The following is a 17,150-nucleotide window of genomic DNA, read 5'->3' on the forward strand; positions in this document are numbered from 1 at the left end:
CCGCTGCTAGGGGGCGCCAGCCAGGTACCCAAAAAAATAAATAATATTAATTTATAAATAATAATAAGTGCTGACCCTTTTTGATTGTTTGTTATGTGGATTTGTAGTATTTGTCTTACTGTATGTTCAAAAAGGTGTATTTTGCTAAATCTTGAGACATTGCCACTGTATGTAAGTAATAGGCAGGCCCGGACTGGCCATCGGGAGGACCGGGAGGTTTCCCGATGGCCTGGCCTGTTAAGTGGCCTGCTGGTCTGGCGATCTTTTTAAAATTATGTATTGTGAACGCAACGCTGCGCAAATGTGCGTTTGCCTCACACAGGGTGACTGTCTGTCTACATGATGTGGCCTGCCAACATGGCCACTTCCATACCGATCATAAATCAAAGCCCTCGATTGGTCTCTGTGTGTCATTCAAGCTCGGGAGGGTGTGTGGAATGTATGTATGGCACGAGAGAGAGAGAGAGAGAGAGAGAGAGAGAGAGAGAGAGAGAGAGAGAGAGAGAGAGAGAGAGAGACAGAGACGAGAGAGAGAGAGAGAGAGAGAGAGAGAGAGAGAGAGACAGAGACAGAGACAGAGAGAGAGAGAGAGAGAGAGAGCGTGCACTTGTATTTTTGTTGTTAGCATCTGGTTAGCTAGCTGCTCTAAAAGACATAAGGAGCTGTTTCAACAACAAGGTGGAGGGAGAGTCCTCTGCTGTCAGACTGAGAGAGATACACAGCTCAGGTGAGGTTAAACATGTTCATAAAATACTGAATACGTTTGAAGCCATTTTGACGTATATGACCTATGTCAATAAGTTTCTGTTTTTGTAGTGTATTTGTCTTTTGTAGAGATTTTTCATTTCATCTTTATATATAAAATCTCGCCTAAAATCTCGCCTAGGGCAACAAATTATCTAGAACCGGCCCTGGTACTAGGCCTCAAGAGCCTTTCTTGTACTGGCAGACTCATAGAAACAAGTTGGCGGGGCGCACTTCGCACGCACTAAAAGATTCCACGCGCTCCGGGCTCACATTAGGCTGGGCCCACGTGCCTTAGCACCGCTGCTATGACTCCATCCTAAGGGAAACACTGGCTAGTATCGATGAAGAATCAGATGAAGACGCAGTGACCATCTTACCTGGAAGATCTTTTTCTCTCCTTTGTTCTTGATGTACTCTTTGGGAATGAACTCCTTTAAACTGTGGAGTAAAAAGTATAACCAGAATCAAATGAATATCAAGTGTATTAAAAAGAAAAACCTGTGAATATGTGAGTATGAATGCGGTTCTCACTCTAAGAATCCAGGCTTGTGTTTGTCCTCCTTGTGGTCTCCGAACTGAATCTGACACTGATAGCCACAGAAATCACAGGCCTTATCGAAGGAGACTGGATGAGAGCCGTTCAGGATGTCATCACGGGCCTGTCCACACACACAAAATATTATCAAGAGAACAACTGACTCACTATAGAAGGATTTCCAAACTTTGTGGGTAGTTGGTGTACCTGTACGTAAAGCAGGTTGAGCTGGACCGGGTCTCTGGAGTCCACGTTCTGGTCCGAGTAGAAGAACTTCCTCCTCAGCAGCAACATCTCCGTCTCCTCCACTCCCTGCTCCCTCAACGTCCGGCCGTGGTCCAACCAGTTCACTGAGGAGACACGTCAAACATTAACTCACTGGGTCAAGGCTTCAATATGCGTGACTATTGGGCATTTACACCACACACAACATGCAGAGTACTGATGATGTCCAATCAATACAGCTCTGCTTGATCTAATGCTACTTTAGAAATAACGTTAGCTCATGATGATGTAAGTGAGTCTGTTTCCGTGCAGAAGTTACACTAAAATAGTTGTTTTTATAAAATGGTTATAGCCGTGGTCGAATGTAACAGAGTATATGCATTCAAGTAATGTAGGTTTGTGTGCTTTATTTTATGTCACTTTATACTTTGACTCCACTACATTATGTCAGCAAATGTCCTTTTTACTTCACTGCATTTAATTTACAGACTTAGCTACGAGTTACATTGCAGATTTAGGTTAATAACATAACAAATAAATCTACTAATACATTATCATATATAACTATTGGTTAAATTACCCAGAAGTATACATGAATTCAAATAAACCTTACTTTTACTAAGTGCAACATTGAAGTGATGAACACATTAAAACACAAATCATTTTAACATTATCATTTAAAGGTCACCTATCATGCTATTTTTAGGCAATAGCATAGGTCTCAGATATATAAAAAAATATAAAAAACATGTCTGTGAAGTGTTTTGCTCAAAATACCAAACAGATCACCCATTCTAGCCATGCCTCATATCCCTCTATTCCACTTCCTGTTTCTAAAGTGCTGATTTGGGGTATAAAGCTTTAAAAAAAAAGCAGCTACTGTCTAAACTAAATGCTGCCGTGATGAAACGCCATATCATGGACTATTAAGGATTCTTTCTGAAACAGTATGGAGCTCAAAGGCTTTCTCTCTTGCCGGTTATACCACAAGGTGAGTTCCTTTTTATTTCCTGCTTCTTCACACACATGGGCCGTTTCTCAATCGCGAGGATGCTTGCTTGGTAGCACATGTCTTCCGAGTCACTTCCTTCAGAAGCTAGGCAAGAATCCTTCCTGGATTTCGGAAAACGAAGAGTGGAACAGGCTAGCAAGTGTGCAGGTGTGCGTCATATGAGAGGCCCCGCCTTAAATTTTCCGCCACAGATTTAGGGAAATTGGTCCGTGCTCAAAGCATTGTGGGGATTTGAAGGACGCGAAGTCTACCCATGTGCAGCCTCGAAATTACCTCCAAAACAAGGACGCGGCCTCGGTGGAATTCCAAGTATGCTGGAGATTGGAACAGTCCTTCGGGGGCACTCGATCCTTGAAATATTGGCTTGGAAGCCAGTTTCCTCCAGATTGAGAAACGGCCATGCTCTCCAGTACAGGTTAGCTCTGAGTGTTAGCGATGCTAATGTAAACACCGACCATATTACGTCCAAAACAGTCGGGCATTGTTTCTGATAGCAACGTTTCTGATAGGGCCGTGGGTCCACATTTCAGATATTACGTCATATCGGACGCAAATCTGGATCAGCTCCGTTGTTCCCCCGTTTTTAGAGATTTGGGTACGGAGGAAAAGAGAGAGGGTTTTATTTTCTGACGCTGCGTGTGTTCCCTGACACACCGGGGACACATCTTTATGTATAAAAGACATCAAAAAGTGCATTTTGCATGATAGGTGGTCCCCTTTAAAACATATGGTGCTTAGTTTTGCCCTTCTGCATAATGAGTGCTTTTACTTTTGGTGCTTAAAGTATACTTTGATGTTAATAATTAGTAGGAGCAGAGAGTTGTTCAATGTCTTCTTTGGCGTTTAAAACAAGTGTGATAGCTGGTCAAATATTAGCCTTCCTTATTCTGAACCTCACCCATTAATGTTTACATGAGCCTCTGTGTTTGTTCCACTCGTTATTCAGTATATCTTTACATCCTCACAAACAAAAAAGCTATATCATCCAAGATAAAAAAGGAATTGATAATTTCAAGTAAAGCCCGGTCATGCTGGTCACAGTTGGTTAACCAGCATTGAGCTAATGATGCTAAATGTGGATCTGGTGTGTGTCGTACACTCATCGTCTGTGTGGAGCTTCTGCTTCAGCTTCTCCATCTTCCTCTCATCTCTCAGCAGAGTCTTGTCTCTCTTCAGCGTGCCTGTGGTCTCCTCCTTCTTCTCCTCCATGATGTCTCGCACCAGTGAGTACTCATCGTAGTTTGTAATACCTGGCACACAAACACAATACAGCATTTACCTTCAAAGGATTAAACCAATATCACCTACAATCAGCGGTGACATTATGTGATCAGAGAGTCGTCCAGCTACTGAATATTCCTGAACATTTTGTAATCTACAAGAAGAAACTATTGGCCTTTTATTTTTATGAATGCGTGTTTTTTCGTATATTGTGGTATGATGTAGAATGTTCTATTAGAAGAAAGGCGGGACAAAAGGTTCAACTCCAGGATAGAGACATCGCTATGTACTTCAGGGCTGATTGGATGGATGCAGATTTTCTCTAAGAGCCGGCTCTTTTACAGTAAGTGAACGACGGGAGCCGGCTCTTTTAAGTGAACGACGGGAGCCGGCTCGCGCCTGCGAACGAGACGTTTTTGTTGTTGTTACGTAACACAAGACAGAATGATATGATGATCTCTGCGCTACGGGTGCTCTGTGCATGCAGGCAGTGACATGTAATATCCAAGGATTAGAAACTGTTGGATGATGCTGTTTTGAGCATTGCAATATATTTATTTTCATTATGTTATTTATTTAAGATTATTTTTAGGCTCAGCAAAGATTTGTTGTCAGTTTGTATAGGTGTTGCCATCTGCTTTTTTTTTTGCGTGGTTCTACAATCAGAGAATTACAAGGGTCTGTAAATGCAATGAAAACAATTGGCCACATTTTTACTTTTGAATACTTTAGTACAAATTATGTATTGAATAATTTAAGTCATATATGTGTACACATATCAATCATTCGTCAAAACAGGGCTACATTTGATTGAATTATAAAAAGGTATATTTTGCAGATAAACCTATTAACCCCGCCCCCTTTAAAAAAACGTCTCTTTTGAACGGCTCTCGCAAAGGAACGGAGCCATAAGATCCAGCTCCCTTCAAAGAGCCATAAATCCCATCACTAGTCCCTAACTCCGGGGACTTCCGGCCGGGGACTTCAGGTGGCAGTATACGCCGTGAAGCGTATTCTTCTTTCCTTTTTTAATGTTCCTTTATTTACTTTATGTAATGTTTTGTTGCTTTGTATGTCTGCCCCTGGACTTTGTTGTAAGTTGAATGTATGATGTTCATGTATGATATTGAATAGATGAATAAATCATTTATTAAATATGGACGCAGATTTAGTCTTTTTTGTCCTGTTAATTGTATTTTTAGGGAAATTTCATATCCATAAAAAGAAATGACTCCAAACCAAATTGTGTACATTTCTATCAAGAATTTAAACAATATATTAGCACTATGAAAAACATCAGGAATAAGAAGGCAAACATATTTAATATGAAGTATGAAAATGTATTTTTCTTTCCTTTTTTCTTTATTTACTTTATGTAATGTTTTGTTGCTTTCTAAGTCTGCCCCTGGACTTTGTTGTATGTAGAATGTATGATGTTCATGTATGATATTGAATAGATGAATACAACTTTTTTTTTTTTTTAAAGAGAGTAGTCCATCTGATGTGTGAGTGTGTGTGTGTGTCGGAGCTGACCTATCCTGGCACAGATGGTCATCAGCATGTCACTGACGATCTTGGAGTCGTCCACCATGACGGTTTTCACGGTGCCGTCCAGCATGCGGATCTTCAGAGGCCTCTGCTTCTTCTTGTACTCCAGAGTGTCCTGCAGACACACAGGGAACAAGGCAGTGTTACGGTTTTTGCGCTACTGAATACCAAATACTAAATACTGTTAATATTTACATTCATTATGTGACCATCTATGTTTCCTGTAGTTATTGAATTGCTATTTTTACTGCATTGTTAGTGTACAGTTTTATTATTATTGTGCTGCTGTGTTTATTGTCTTTTGTAACTCTGGCACAACTATTTCCTTCGGGAAGAATAAAGATCTTATCTTATCTTACTACATGGGACACATCCAGGCTTTGGGAGTCATGTCATTGGATGTAATTATGATGCAAAAAAATGTATTTATCATTTTCTGTTGGCTCTGATTTGATTCCTGCTTTTTTAACTGTAGTATGTGCTGACGTGTTTCATTATTGGTGTATAAGCTACTGCCTGAATATGCTTAATGAAAGGCTGGTTTTCCCTATAAATAAAATCATTTTTTATCATAAATATCTTGCTTTCTTATTTTTCTAAAGTCACATTGTTCTGTTGTCCTAAGGGGCCTCTTTTAATGGCGGCACAGCAACCAGCAAAAGCAATGCTAACAAATACTAGCCTAATTAACGCTAATTAGTTTAAACCCACTCCAGCCAGTGGATGTGTTTATAATAGTAGGTGTTGTTTAAGCATGAACATCAGTAGATGAATGTGAGTTATAGTATCTGTGATCCTCAGCTGTTATAGATTCAAGATTCAAGGCTTTATTGCCATGTGCACATTAGCTACAGTGTAGATATGGCAATGAAAAACTTAAGTCGCAGGTTCCTCCAACAGTGCAAGATGAATATATATAGGACATAGAACGATTAAAACAATTAAAACAGATAATCAAGGATTTTAGCCCGCGTTTTTCTGGAGGGTCTAAATAATATAGTGCATAGTCTACTGCAGACATCATATGTTACGTCTGGAGCTTCTGGTTCAATGGCAAACAGTTTAATGCATTCCTTTGTGTTGAGTCCACACATCCTGGAGGTGTTGGGATCAGCTGGTGAACAGACACTGAGCACATGTGTGGGTGGCTGGGGAGTGCTGAAATGATTTGAAGCATTAAGCGGTGTGCAGAGAGCGTGAAGATGACTCACCCCGTTCCTCAACATGTAGTAGTCCAGGGCCTTGCCCGCCTCCAGCCAGATGCCTTTCTTTGGGTCTTCATCGGACAGAAACAGCCCGTAGTCATTGGCTGCAGGAGGAAACAGAAATACTCAGTGAGTCACTGGAGCTGTGTTTCTTGGCATACATGCACACGGTGGTTTTCAGCCACTATTGAGCTATTATGGTCTTACTGTAAGTGCTTGTGTTGGATGTCACTTTTCAAATATGTGCACTTGTCTAGTACAGTGGTTCTCAAATGGGGGTACGCGGACCCCTAGGGGTACGTTGGAGTACTGTAGGGGGTACGTTAGATTTATTTTATGTTAATGAAAAAAACAAAACATAATTAATGGATTCAAACAAACTAATAATAGTAGGCTAGATTAACTACTTTCTTCAAAGGTTTACAGTCATTCTGGATAATAAAATGGGAAAAATAAACGGGTTGCTCTCTTTTCCTCTCCCTCTCCTAACAGCCCGTCAGGCTCGTGCAGCTCGCTGAATCTGTAATGAGTGACCCGACAGTAAAGAATAAATATATGTAGGCCTATAACTATTTTAGCTAGTTCCAGAGTAGATAAACTAGCTAAGTGTGTTAGGTCTAACTCTTAGTGTATTTTGCTCCACTCAACGGTCCGTCACAGCGGGGGAGCTTTGATCCGGAAGAGCTGCGTGTTCTCCGACAGCAGCAGCTGATCAGATCTCTGATCTCTCTCTCTCGCGTCCGGTTATACTTCACTTGCGTCTATGTCCAAATCTATCAGATCCAGCTAGTTCTAGCTAATGATATGATTGCCTGCTTATCAAAGGACACCTAAACAATAAGCGTTGCTTGGCAACGGCGTGTGGCCGCAAAGTATATCGCAGCATTATGCATATGTTTATATGAGGGGTCAAAATGCTCATAAAATGCTCATATCTTTTTTTCTCTTCATTCCCCACGCCCCTAAATAAATAAATAAATAAATATACCAATTTTAGTAAACATAACGAAGTTTGAGCAGTGTGGGTTTTATATCAACATAGTTACACATATTTCAAAACGCAGTGTAATAACTTAGCCTCCCTGTCAGAATGACAAAGGTCCTCAGTGAAGCACAAGCCCATGTTTCTCACTGTAAGTACAACTTATTAAACAGATCAGTTCAATGCAACTAATGTCGTCTCAGTTTTATTGCATGATGTTAAAATTGGTTTGCAATGAATTTAGTGATGGATTGTAAACATTTGAAATGTAGCATTCAAGTGTTTCTCAGTTACAATGTTGTTGTTTCAATAAATCAGACTGATGGTGCAGCGCTGTACTGTTCCTCTTTATACAGGCACTTTTTCCCTAACAAATAGTGTTTGCGCTGATCAGGGGGTACTTGGCTGAATTTTTTTTCAAAGGGGGTACATTATTGAAAAAAGTTTGAGAACCACTGGTCTAGTACACATGCGGCGCCTGATGCAGTTGCTCTTGCTAGATTTTAAAATGTTCATGCTTATTTAATTCTTCTTTTAGTAACTCCTAATAGTAACTTATTACGCTGTGCCCTCTCTGAAGTCTAGAGAGGTCTTTGTTTATGGCCTTGTTTACATCAGACATTGCTGATCACGATAAAACCGGCTAGCACGCTGGAAGGAACAACGGCTATCCTAAACCAGAGAGAAGAAGGAGAGCTGGGTATGGAAATACAGAGATACTAGAAGCTCTTAAATCAGTGACTAATGAAATGGACAAGCTAAGAACGATAGCAAGGAGTCAGAGGGAATATCTGGAATTAGTTTGTTGTTCATTTATGGAAACAAGGGAGTATTTGACGAACTAACAAGCGCTTCATCATGTCTTCATCATGAGCCTGTGTCCCTGTGGCCACAAGGACTTTGATTGACATCAACTTTTGTTTATATTAACGTTTATTTATGTTATTCTAATGAGGTGAAACTGCCAGGAGACCTAATTCCCCCCTGGAATGAACAAAGTATCTTGATTTTGATTCTCTTTCCATGTTTAGTAGGTCAGTGGGACTCTGGATAACATATCCGGTTACACTTCAAAATGTGACCACTTGTCTTGGTAAGAACTGGATCGTTTCATCTGCTGGAGAATAGAAAAAGCTGTTTTAGGCAAAGTCAGAGATACTAGCTTTCCCTCTTTGTGTTTCTTTAAAGGTCCCATGTCATGCTTTTCCGGTTATTACCCGTCCCCTTGTGTGTTATGAAGCTTTTTCTGCATGTAAACGGTCTGCAGAGTCACAAACCCTCAAAGCACACCCTGTAGCGAGTAAAACTCTAACACAGAGAAGACCTGTCTATGCTGCCCCAGAACGCCTCGTTGGAGATCTCTCTTTTTCCATTGTTTACTTCCTGGGTATCGTGGCGTAACGTAACGGCTCTGCAGATTGGTCCAAATTGACCGATCCTTGGAGCCGTTACGTTACGTCCGCGGAGCCGTTATGTTTGGACCAATCCGTGGACTTCCTCTCTCTCACACACACACACACACACACACACACACACACACACACACACGCACACACACACACACACACACACACANACTGCCTTAGTGCTGCTCCCCAGATCCTGAGAGGACTTCTCCAGCTGAGACACAGAGAGGACACACACTGTCAGCCATACTGTTCATAATATCAGTGTGTGTGTGTGTGTGTGTGTGTGTGTGTGTGTGTGTGTGTGTGTGTGTGTGTGTGTCTCACCGTCTCTCCTGGCAGTGGTTTCAGTATCCCCGCCTTAGCTGAAGCCTTGGCCTCCTGGATTTCCTTCTCCAGACCTCGTACAGTGGACAGAGCGTTTTCTATCTCCAACGGACCGCACGCCTCCTGAGCCTGCATGCACAAAAACACACAAACACACACATATCAGTGAGGTGTCTGTCTGAGCGACAGGCTTTAAAATAATTGACAGGAGATAAAACTTCTTATATAGAAAACTTGTTTTGTAGAAAAGCTCAAAATTGTTAAAAAATAAAATCCCATGCCATATGAAGAGGTGTCATTTACTCAGGCTTCAAGGGGCCATTTCTGAGAAACGTTTTCCCATTGAAGCGCTTGCTAAAACTGACTTGGAGTTTTGGATAATAATACAAAGATGTTCCTGCATGAGGCCCATCCTTTACTTAAAACATACTGTAGGTGCCATAATGCTACTTAGCCCAAGTTCATTATTTGTATTATTATTATTATTTGTTTACGTCACTTTTATTTGTTTGTTGAGCACTTCCGGTAATTGTCACATGGGTGTGGTTCGTCTATTTAAGTCACCTGTTTCATGTCGAGAGGGGATAACAGAGGGTGAGCTTGTGCTGTCATTTTTTCTGTTGACCATTTTTTCCATAGTTACTATGTTATGATTTCGTTTATTAAATATCCCAAAAACTATGTTGCTTCACTATGGACAGTCTCTTCCATAGAAAGTCCATAGTTCTTCTTTATAGCCAAGTTTAGCCTCTCGGCGACTCAAACGTAACTGGGGATTGAGCCGCCACACATACAGTAACACTGCCTACCAATTCATATCAGGAATATTTTGTGTTTTGTGCAACATTCAATTTAAATGAGGCCTGAAGAACTTGTTTTGTAGTAGAAGTTAGAACTGAGATTAATTTATACAACTTGTCATTGTGTAAATCTAAAAGCATGCTAGTGAATGTTGGGGTGAGTCCCCATGATTAAGACAATGGACTAAAGTTATGCAGTACCTTCTGTGAGGTGGTCCGGAGCTCAGCCAGAGCGCTGGCCAGGTTCTTAGCACACTGGCTGAGCTGCATGGCGGAAGCCTGGTCTCCGATGGTGGGGACTGTGGCCTTGGAGGCTGTCACCATCCTAGCACCAGGCTGGTGGAGAGGGAGACACAAATTATTAGCATGTTTCAAAAAAAGAGTTCTGGAGGGACAAAAGGACCAATCACATAACCCAAATAACCATAAAACCTGGAAGAGGCGCCGCACAGAGCGCCCCTCTGATTCTAAAGACACATCTGTGTGTAGCTACATGTATCACAGCTATACCACTATAACTGAACTGTTCTGTTAGATGTCAGTTGCTGTTCTCCCATAGACTGTTGTACTTTATTTGTGAAATCTAGCATTTTTTCCCCGTGTTCACTGAGTTAAATCAGCTGCTTGTGTGTCAGTCACCTGCAGGAAGTTCTGGCTGGCACTGATGAGGGCCAGTTGAGCACTCGGGCTGTCGGGCTGGGACTGACTGCCCCGGACCCCCTGAACCAGCTGAGGGATCTGCTCTGCCACCATCTGATAACACACACACACAAACCAAACAAACACATTATATTACATTTCACTTAGTTGACGATTTTATACAAAGTGCCTGATAAAGTGCAACTAACCATGAAGATACAAAATCAGAAAAGCAAGAAACATGTGGGTACATTAGCTTCAAAACAGCTAAAACATTTTAAATAACATGTTTTTCAACAGAGCAAGATGCATTGGTATACAGAGAAAAATGGAGGGGACCCAGCACAGAGCCCTGAGGGACTCCAGTGATACATTTACACATTTTAGAGACAAAAACAGCAACCGAAAGGGAGAGGTCCGAATGGTATATTATAATTATATTGTAATAAAGTGTAGTACATATATATTAAGTGTTGGACTTAAAATGGTGCAAACAAAGATGCGAGAGGAAAAAACAGAAACCGAGAGAACAGACAGAAGGGTACAAATTAAGAAAAATAGGTGAAACTTTGAGATTCAGCCACTGTGTCTGTAAACCTGATGTATACATTGAGAAGATGTTACCTTGCAAGCCTGGACCAGCTGCTGCTGCGCCGCATGGTTCTTGCTGGAGGAGGCTGCGTGTTGGGCGGCAGCAATGGTTTGAGTGGCTGCTGCTGCTGCTTGTTTGGCTGCATGCTGAAAGGAAACACAAAGCATACATAAGCCGAATTAAAACAGTGTCTCTATATACTGTAACAAACATATTTAAAGTTGTATAGGTGGTTAAATAAGTGGTGGCACTAAATTGGCAGCTAATATCATTAATACTGGGAATGAGCTTCACGTCAGCAAGTCAGGAGAGGTCTAAACATGTTCCATTGAACTGAGAAAACAAGAAAATTAAGTAAAAAAGTTTTTTAAACAAGATTGTTCCTTAATTAATGTAGAACAGCAATTACAATATTTCTTATTTTCTGTGTAACCTATGATACAAAAATGTACGAAAATACTGGGAGCATCTATTTTAGGGAATGATAGAGAGATTTAATTTTTTAAAAATGAAAATTGGATTTGTGAGGTGGATTCAAATCCATCCATCACTATTGAAGCTACAATGTTTAAAAACCTGTTCATTCTAGCGGCTGAGGACCTGTTAAGCCATCTTCCTCCAGTCAATCCAATAAATCTGTGTTATATGCAAAACTGGACGGTAAATGTCACTCAGTTTGGGCTTTGCTCTTTCTCCTTCTGTTCTACCTCGAGCTTGTTGACCAGGCGTTTCTTGATAGCGTTCTGTGCGGCAGCGTTGGTGGCCATACGCAGACCTTCAGCTGCCTCTCGAAGCTTCTGCTGCTGCTCCTCACTGTCGGGGTTCGCTGCTGCACCCTGGGGAGAAACACATCATTACACATTATTAAAATAACACTAAATTCAAAAGAACATTATGGACAATGTCCCCGTGTAACCGTGTAACCGATCCTGCTCTGCTAAAGATGTCACTCCTCGTGTAAAATGCTTTTATTTACTTTACTATTATTAATTAATTTTTTTATAATTATCTTTTTTATTTTAACTTGTAAATGTTTTACTTTACTTTATTTTATTTCATATTTTGTTTTACCATATTATTATTTGTCATTTGAATGGAAAAGTCCTATGTCAGCGTATGTCTTGATTTGTAAAATAAACAGTTCAATAAAAAAAAAAAAAAAGAACAGACTCATTCAAATTAAGAGGTTTGTTCATGGTGTTGAACGCAGACCGGATGAAAGAGAAAAGGCAGACCTTCGCAGCCTCCACCATCTTGGCGGTGGCATCAGCCAGCAGCTTGGCGGCGGACAGAAGCTTGCGTGAGTTCTCCAGGTCGGTCTCTCCCTCGGCGTCCATCTTGATGGCGTTGACCAGATCGGAGGTGGCCTGGGCGAGGATACGGGCCTGACGGACCATCTCACCTAGTTACAGGAGAGGGGAAGAGGGGAAGAGGGGAAGAGGGGAAGAGGGTAGAAAGGTTCAAGGTTCAAGGCTTTTTATTGTCATTCGTACATAGCTACAGTGTAGTTATGTCGATGAAAATCTTAGGTCACAGGCTCCTCCAACAGAGCAACACAATAAAACAGATAAAAACAGAACAAATTGTGCAAGTAAATACAATACAATTGAATAGAAGTAGGTTTTGTCAAAGAGAAATTATCTCATCAATCAGCAAAATGGACATGTAGGGCTGAAAAATATATCGTTATTATATTGGAATCTTGATATGAGGCTAAGTAACGTGTTTGATTTTGTATGTATTAATATTGTTATGCTTCATAGGTGTCTTTTCCTGCATTACAGAAATGTGGTTAATATCTTTAACTTACCAGATTGACTTTACCCGCAAAGTTATCACTTCCACATCACTGATGATTTTTTATCCACAATAAATCTCTCTTTAATCAATCTCTTTTTGTTAATATTTTATGAAGGCATCAAGAGTCAACCCTTAAATATTGTTGCAATATTGATATACATGGTTACAAATAATTCTTCATATTTGATTTTCTCAATATATCTCATCCTCTACAGGGGTGTCAAACTCAAGGCCTGGGGGCCAAATACGGCCCGTGACTTCATTTCATGTGGCCCCACAAGAGCTTGGAAAGAATATTGTATGTTTATTATACGGTTACATGCCAATTGACAGAAGCACGGTGCCCATGTCCCACAATGCATCTCAAATATGCCTTTTTTCTCAGAATTTGCCTTTTTTCTTCAAAATTTAACTTTTTCTTACTTCAAAATTTAACTTTTTTTCCCAAAATGTCACTTTATATATTTTTTTAAAATTTTTCTCCAGAATTTGGCTTTTCTTTTTAAATCATTTTGTGACATGCTCACTGAAGAGACTTGCAATTATTTGCCCTAGACATAGCTTTCAGACATAGTTAATTATGAAGTTATTACTCTATCCCATAATAATCCAATGCAGAGGCAATAATGTAATATAATACATTATTTTATATATATTAAATATTCATATAAGTATTTTTATCTAGTCTTAAAGTTACAACCGGCCCTCTGAGTGCAACCATAATGCTAATGTGGCCCGAGATGAAATCACTCAGAGGGCCGGTTGTAACTTTAAGACTAGATAAAAATACTTATATGAATATTTAATATATATANTTAACAAAAAAAATACCATGCATGATTACAAAAATAATCTTAGTACAAAAGTTAAATAGAAAACACAATTTTATATAAAATATTCCTAGAACCACTAAGGGGCTCCTCATATAAACATGTAAAATTTGTGTATTGTATTTTATAGTTTTTCATAATATATAATTTTGTTTATTTGTTTGTTAAACATATATTACTTCAATTGAAAAACTCCTTGGAAAACTCATGCATGAAGGAGTTAATACATCCCACACTGATGGAACATCACTATATTGTAATTATTTAAATTAGGGATGCCAGCGATTATTCGATTTTTCGTTACAGTCTCCATAACCGAAAATTATTTTTTAAAATTCGATTTTATTTATATATTTTTTTATTATAATTTAGGTTTTTCTTTTTTTTCCTGGTTTAGTTTCAACCAAAATATGCAGCGGCGAATAATCGATTAATATTCGCCAGGGCTGTCCGATTTTCGAATTTGATCATGGTCAGTTTCTGGCATCCCTAATTTATATAGGCTTTTTTCTAATCAAAAATCTCGGTCAGGGGGTACTTGGCTGAAAAATGTTTCAAAGGGGGTACATTACTGAAAAAAGTTTGAGAAGCACTGTACTAGATGTCAATATACGCTAAGGAGAACAGGCTGGTTTTCAGAAGTGATTTAAAAACAGACAGTGTGTGTTGACCTTCTCCGTGTTTGTCCTCCTGCAGGTGTGAGTTGGGTGGAGGTGCAGAGCAGCAATCATGGTGGCCCTGTCCCTAAAGATCGGTGTGGGGAACGTGGTGAAGACCATGCAGTTTGAGCCCTCCACCATGGTGTACGACGCCTGCCGCATCATCAGGGAGAGAGTTCCTGAGGCGCAGCTCGGCCAGCGTGAGTTCCCAACATTTGTTCACATTACACAAACACAACCGAACATTCCCCAACATTAGACATATGGCAGATTACAAAATAATGCAAAAATAAATAAATCAAAAGTGTGCAGTTACTAGAAATCAGTTTAAAGTACAAGTTAATTAACAAATTCAACATACATACAATAAAAGCATATCCACAAACAGTGCAGAGTACAGCTTACAATTCTCCAAATAGATTAACCATATTCAACATTTCCTCACAGTAGTTTAGTCCTTTCACTTTAAGCTTCCATAGCTTCTGCCATGTCCCCATTTTTTATAAATTCTAACAACAGTTGAGTTCTTCACATTTAAAACATTTCAAGGCGCCAGTAAACTTCATTATTGCTGCTTGTCGTATGGTCGAAATGCTTCAGAAACCTTCTCCTTAACACACCACACTTTTCATGTGTGCACCCCTGGGGTCTCTCTGATGGGACTCTCTGAAAAATGTGCATCAATATCTACATTTTTAAACAAATTCTCTATAGAGTGGTGCAGGAATGAGTGCTAAAACTCGTAAATGACTTAGCATTCTAGCTATTTCAGTTTGCTTATCTTAAAGTCAACAAGATTTTAATTGCGTGTTTGTTAGATGCCTGAAATAGGATCTGTGGTTCACGAGATTTTTACGTTTTATTGTATAACATAATACCCCAATGTATGTTGTGTCTCTACTGCGACATGTGACGTTAGCATTTGCAAACCATTGACAGGCACAACAATCTTTACAACGCACTACAGGAAAGGGAAAACCCCAAAAGCAAAGTAGGGCCTCTTTACCAGATTCTATGCAATACAGTTTGCAGAAATGTTAAAAAAAAAGACATTGTTTGTGGTGTCATGGAGCCCTTGCGACTTTTACTTCAGGGCCCGCCTACAAAAAAACATCATCCCTGCACCACTCTTATCTGAGCTGCCCTTTCACCCCACCTTCCAGTGTGGCAACTTTAAACACTTGAGTTTTGTGACAACGCCGGACAACACTTTGTAAGACCTAGTTTCTTTCAAGCAAAACCCAACCCTAACCCTCCAAGCCTCCTTGTTGCTTGTTTTGCAGATTGTTGCATTAGATTAATTGCTCTCCTTGAGTTTTCTTTGTATTAAGGCTGCACCTGTTAGTCTGATTGCTTTTGTTAAGAACTGCTCATTGAAACAACTCAATACTGAACTTCCTGGTCCTCAGCAATGCACCTGGTTTGAAGTCCATCAGATGAACGGCTTCTGAAAACTTGAAGGACATAAATAAATACAGACAGACTTCTCCTGTTTATTGAGATGTATGAAACCCTTTCTACAGAAGAAAAACTACTTGCTTTTCCTAGGTCTCAGGTTATTGTCAATAAGCACTCGTATATTAGTCTGGAGCTTCTCTTCATATATAAATATTGTACAGTAAATGGACTTTATCTCTCAACTTTAACAAGTTCTCTATTGTCCGGAAAGTGTCAAAGATACTAAAATGCAATGCAACTTGTTGTGAGTAAGTTTACATGGAGAAGGAGAACACAGCAGCTGTAGGTGCATGCAGGGGAATGCAGGAGGGATTGTGGCCTTGCTACCTTTTGTCTCCATGATTACAGGCTCTGCAGAAGAGCTGCAGTTAAAAATGCCGCTGTAAGCTGAGAATAGCTCTCCTTCAACAGATATATCAGCTGGCGTGCGTGCAGAGTTATGTCTTTATTACATGAGCTATTTCAGAAGCAGCTCTCTGGGTCACATGATCAAGCCATTTTACCTTAAAGGTCCCATGTCATGGCCGTTTCTACTGATCATAATTCCATTTTTGAGGTCTACTAGAATAAATGTATATTGTGCAATTTTCCAAACTCACATTGGTTTCTCATACAGCATCTCTGTAAAGTATTTGTATTCACTCTCTGTCCTTAACGGCTTGTTGGAGCTCCTGCCCCCCCCCTCCCTGTGAGCCCAGTGGCCGTCTGCGAGACAGCGAGACACCGCGAAACCCAGCCTGGGCACACACACACCCGCAGCCGGGCTGGGAGTTTGTGTGTGTGCCCAGGCTGAGTTCCGCGGTGCCGTTACGTTACGTCACTATATCCGAAATACGTCACTATGCCCAGGAAGTAAACAATGGAAAAAGAGAAATCTCCAACGAGGCGTTCCGGGGCAGCATAGACAGGTCTTCTCTGTGTAACGGCCNATTTAACTTTTTGTACTAAGATTATTTTTGTAATCATGCATGGTATTTTTTTTGTTAACCTTTTTTTTCTTTTTTCTTTTAATCGCACGTACCCCCTGCAGTACCCCAACGTACCCCTAGGGGTCCGCGTACCCCCATTTGAGAATCACTGATCTAGTAGATTGTTGCTTCTATTGCGTTTAAATAGTTTGTACTTCTACTTTGTTTTATGGTGTGTGAGCTGAGCTGTGTTTTT

The 17,150-nt window shown here is 40.2% G+C and overlaps 1 protein-coding gene across 1 annotated transcript in view; it reads right to left on the minus strand.

Moving 5' to 3' along the window:
- Positions 1 to 17,150, minus strand: part of LOC104951146 (talin-1-like) — a 39,807-nt gene that overhangs the window by 15,605 nt on the left and 7,052 nt on the right. The window contains exons 4-16 of the mRNA XM_010777783.1: positions 12,475 to 12,641; positions 11,947 to 12,075; positions 11,272 to 11,385; positions 10,648 to 10,761; positions 10,210 to 10,344; positions 9,209 to 9,337; positions 9,050 to 9,095; positions 6,500 to 6,597; positions 5,274 to 5,403; positions 3,617 to 3,769; positions 1,490 to 1,632; positions 1,279 to 1,406; positions 1,124 to 1,185 (exon numbers count right to left, since the gene is read on the minus strand). Of these exons, the coding sequence (XP_010776085.1) occupies positions 1,124 to 1,185; positions 1,279 to 1,406; positions 1,490 to 1,632; positions 3,617 to 3,769; positions 5,274 to 5,403; positions 6,500 to 6,597; positions 9,050 to 9,095; positions 9,209 to 9,337; positions 10,210 to 10,344; positions 10,648 to 10,761; positions 11,272 to 11,385; positions 11,947 to 12,075; positions 12,475 to 12,641 (1,548 nt within the window). The remainder of the gene's footprint in view (positions 1 to 1,123; positions 1,186 to 1,278; positions 1,407 to 1,489; positions 1,633 to 3,616; positions 3,770 to 5,273; positions 5,404 to 6,499; positions 6,598 to 9,049; positions 9,096 to 9,208; positions 9,338 to 10,209; positions 10,345 to 10,647; positions 10,762 to 11,271; positions 11,386 to 11,946; positions 12,076 to 12,474; positions 12,642 to 17,150) is intronic.

This window comes from Notothenia coriiceps, unplaced genomic scaffold (genome assembly GCF_000735185.1).
Source record: "Notothenia coriiceps isolate Sejong01 unplaced genomic scaffold, NC01 NC01_scaffold00000339, whole genome shotgun sequence".
NCBI lineage: Eukaryota > Metazoa > Chordata > Actinopteri > Perciformes > Nototheniidae > Notothenia > Notothenia coriiceps.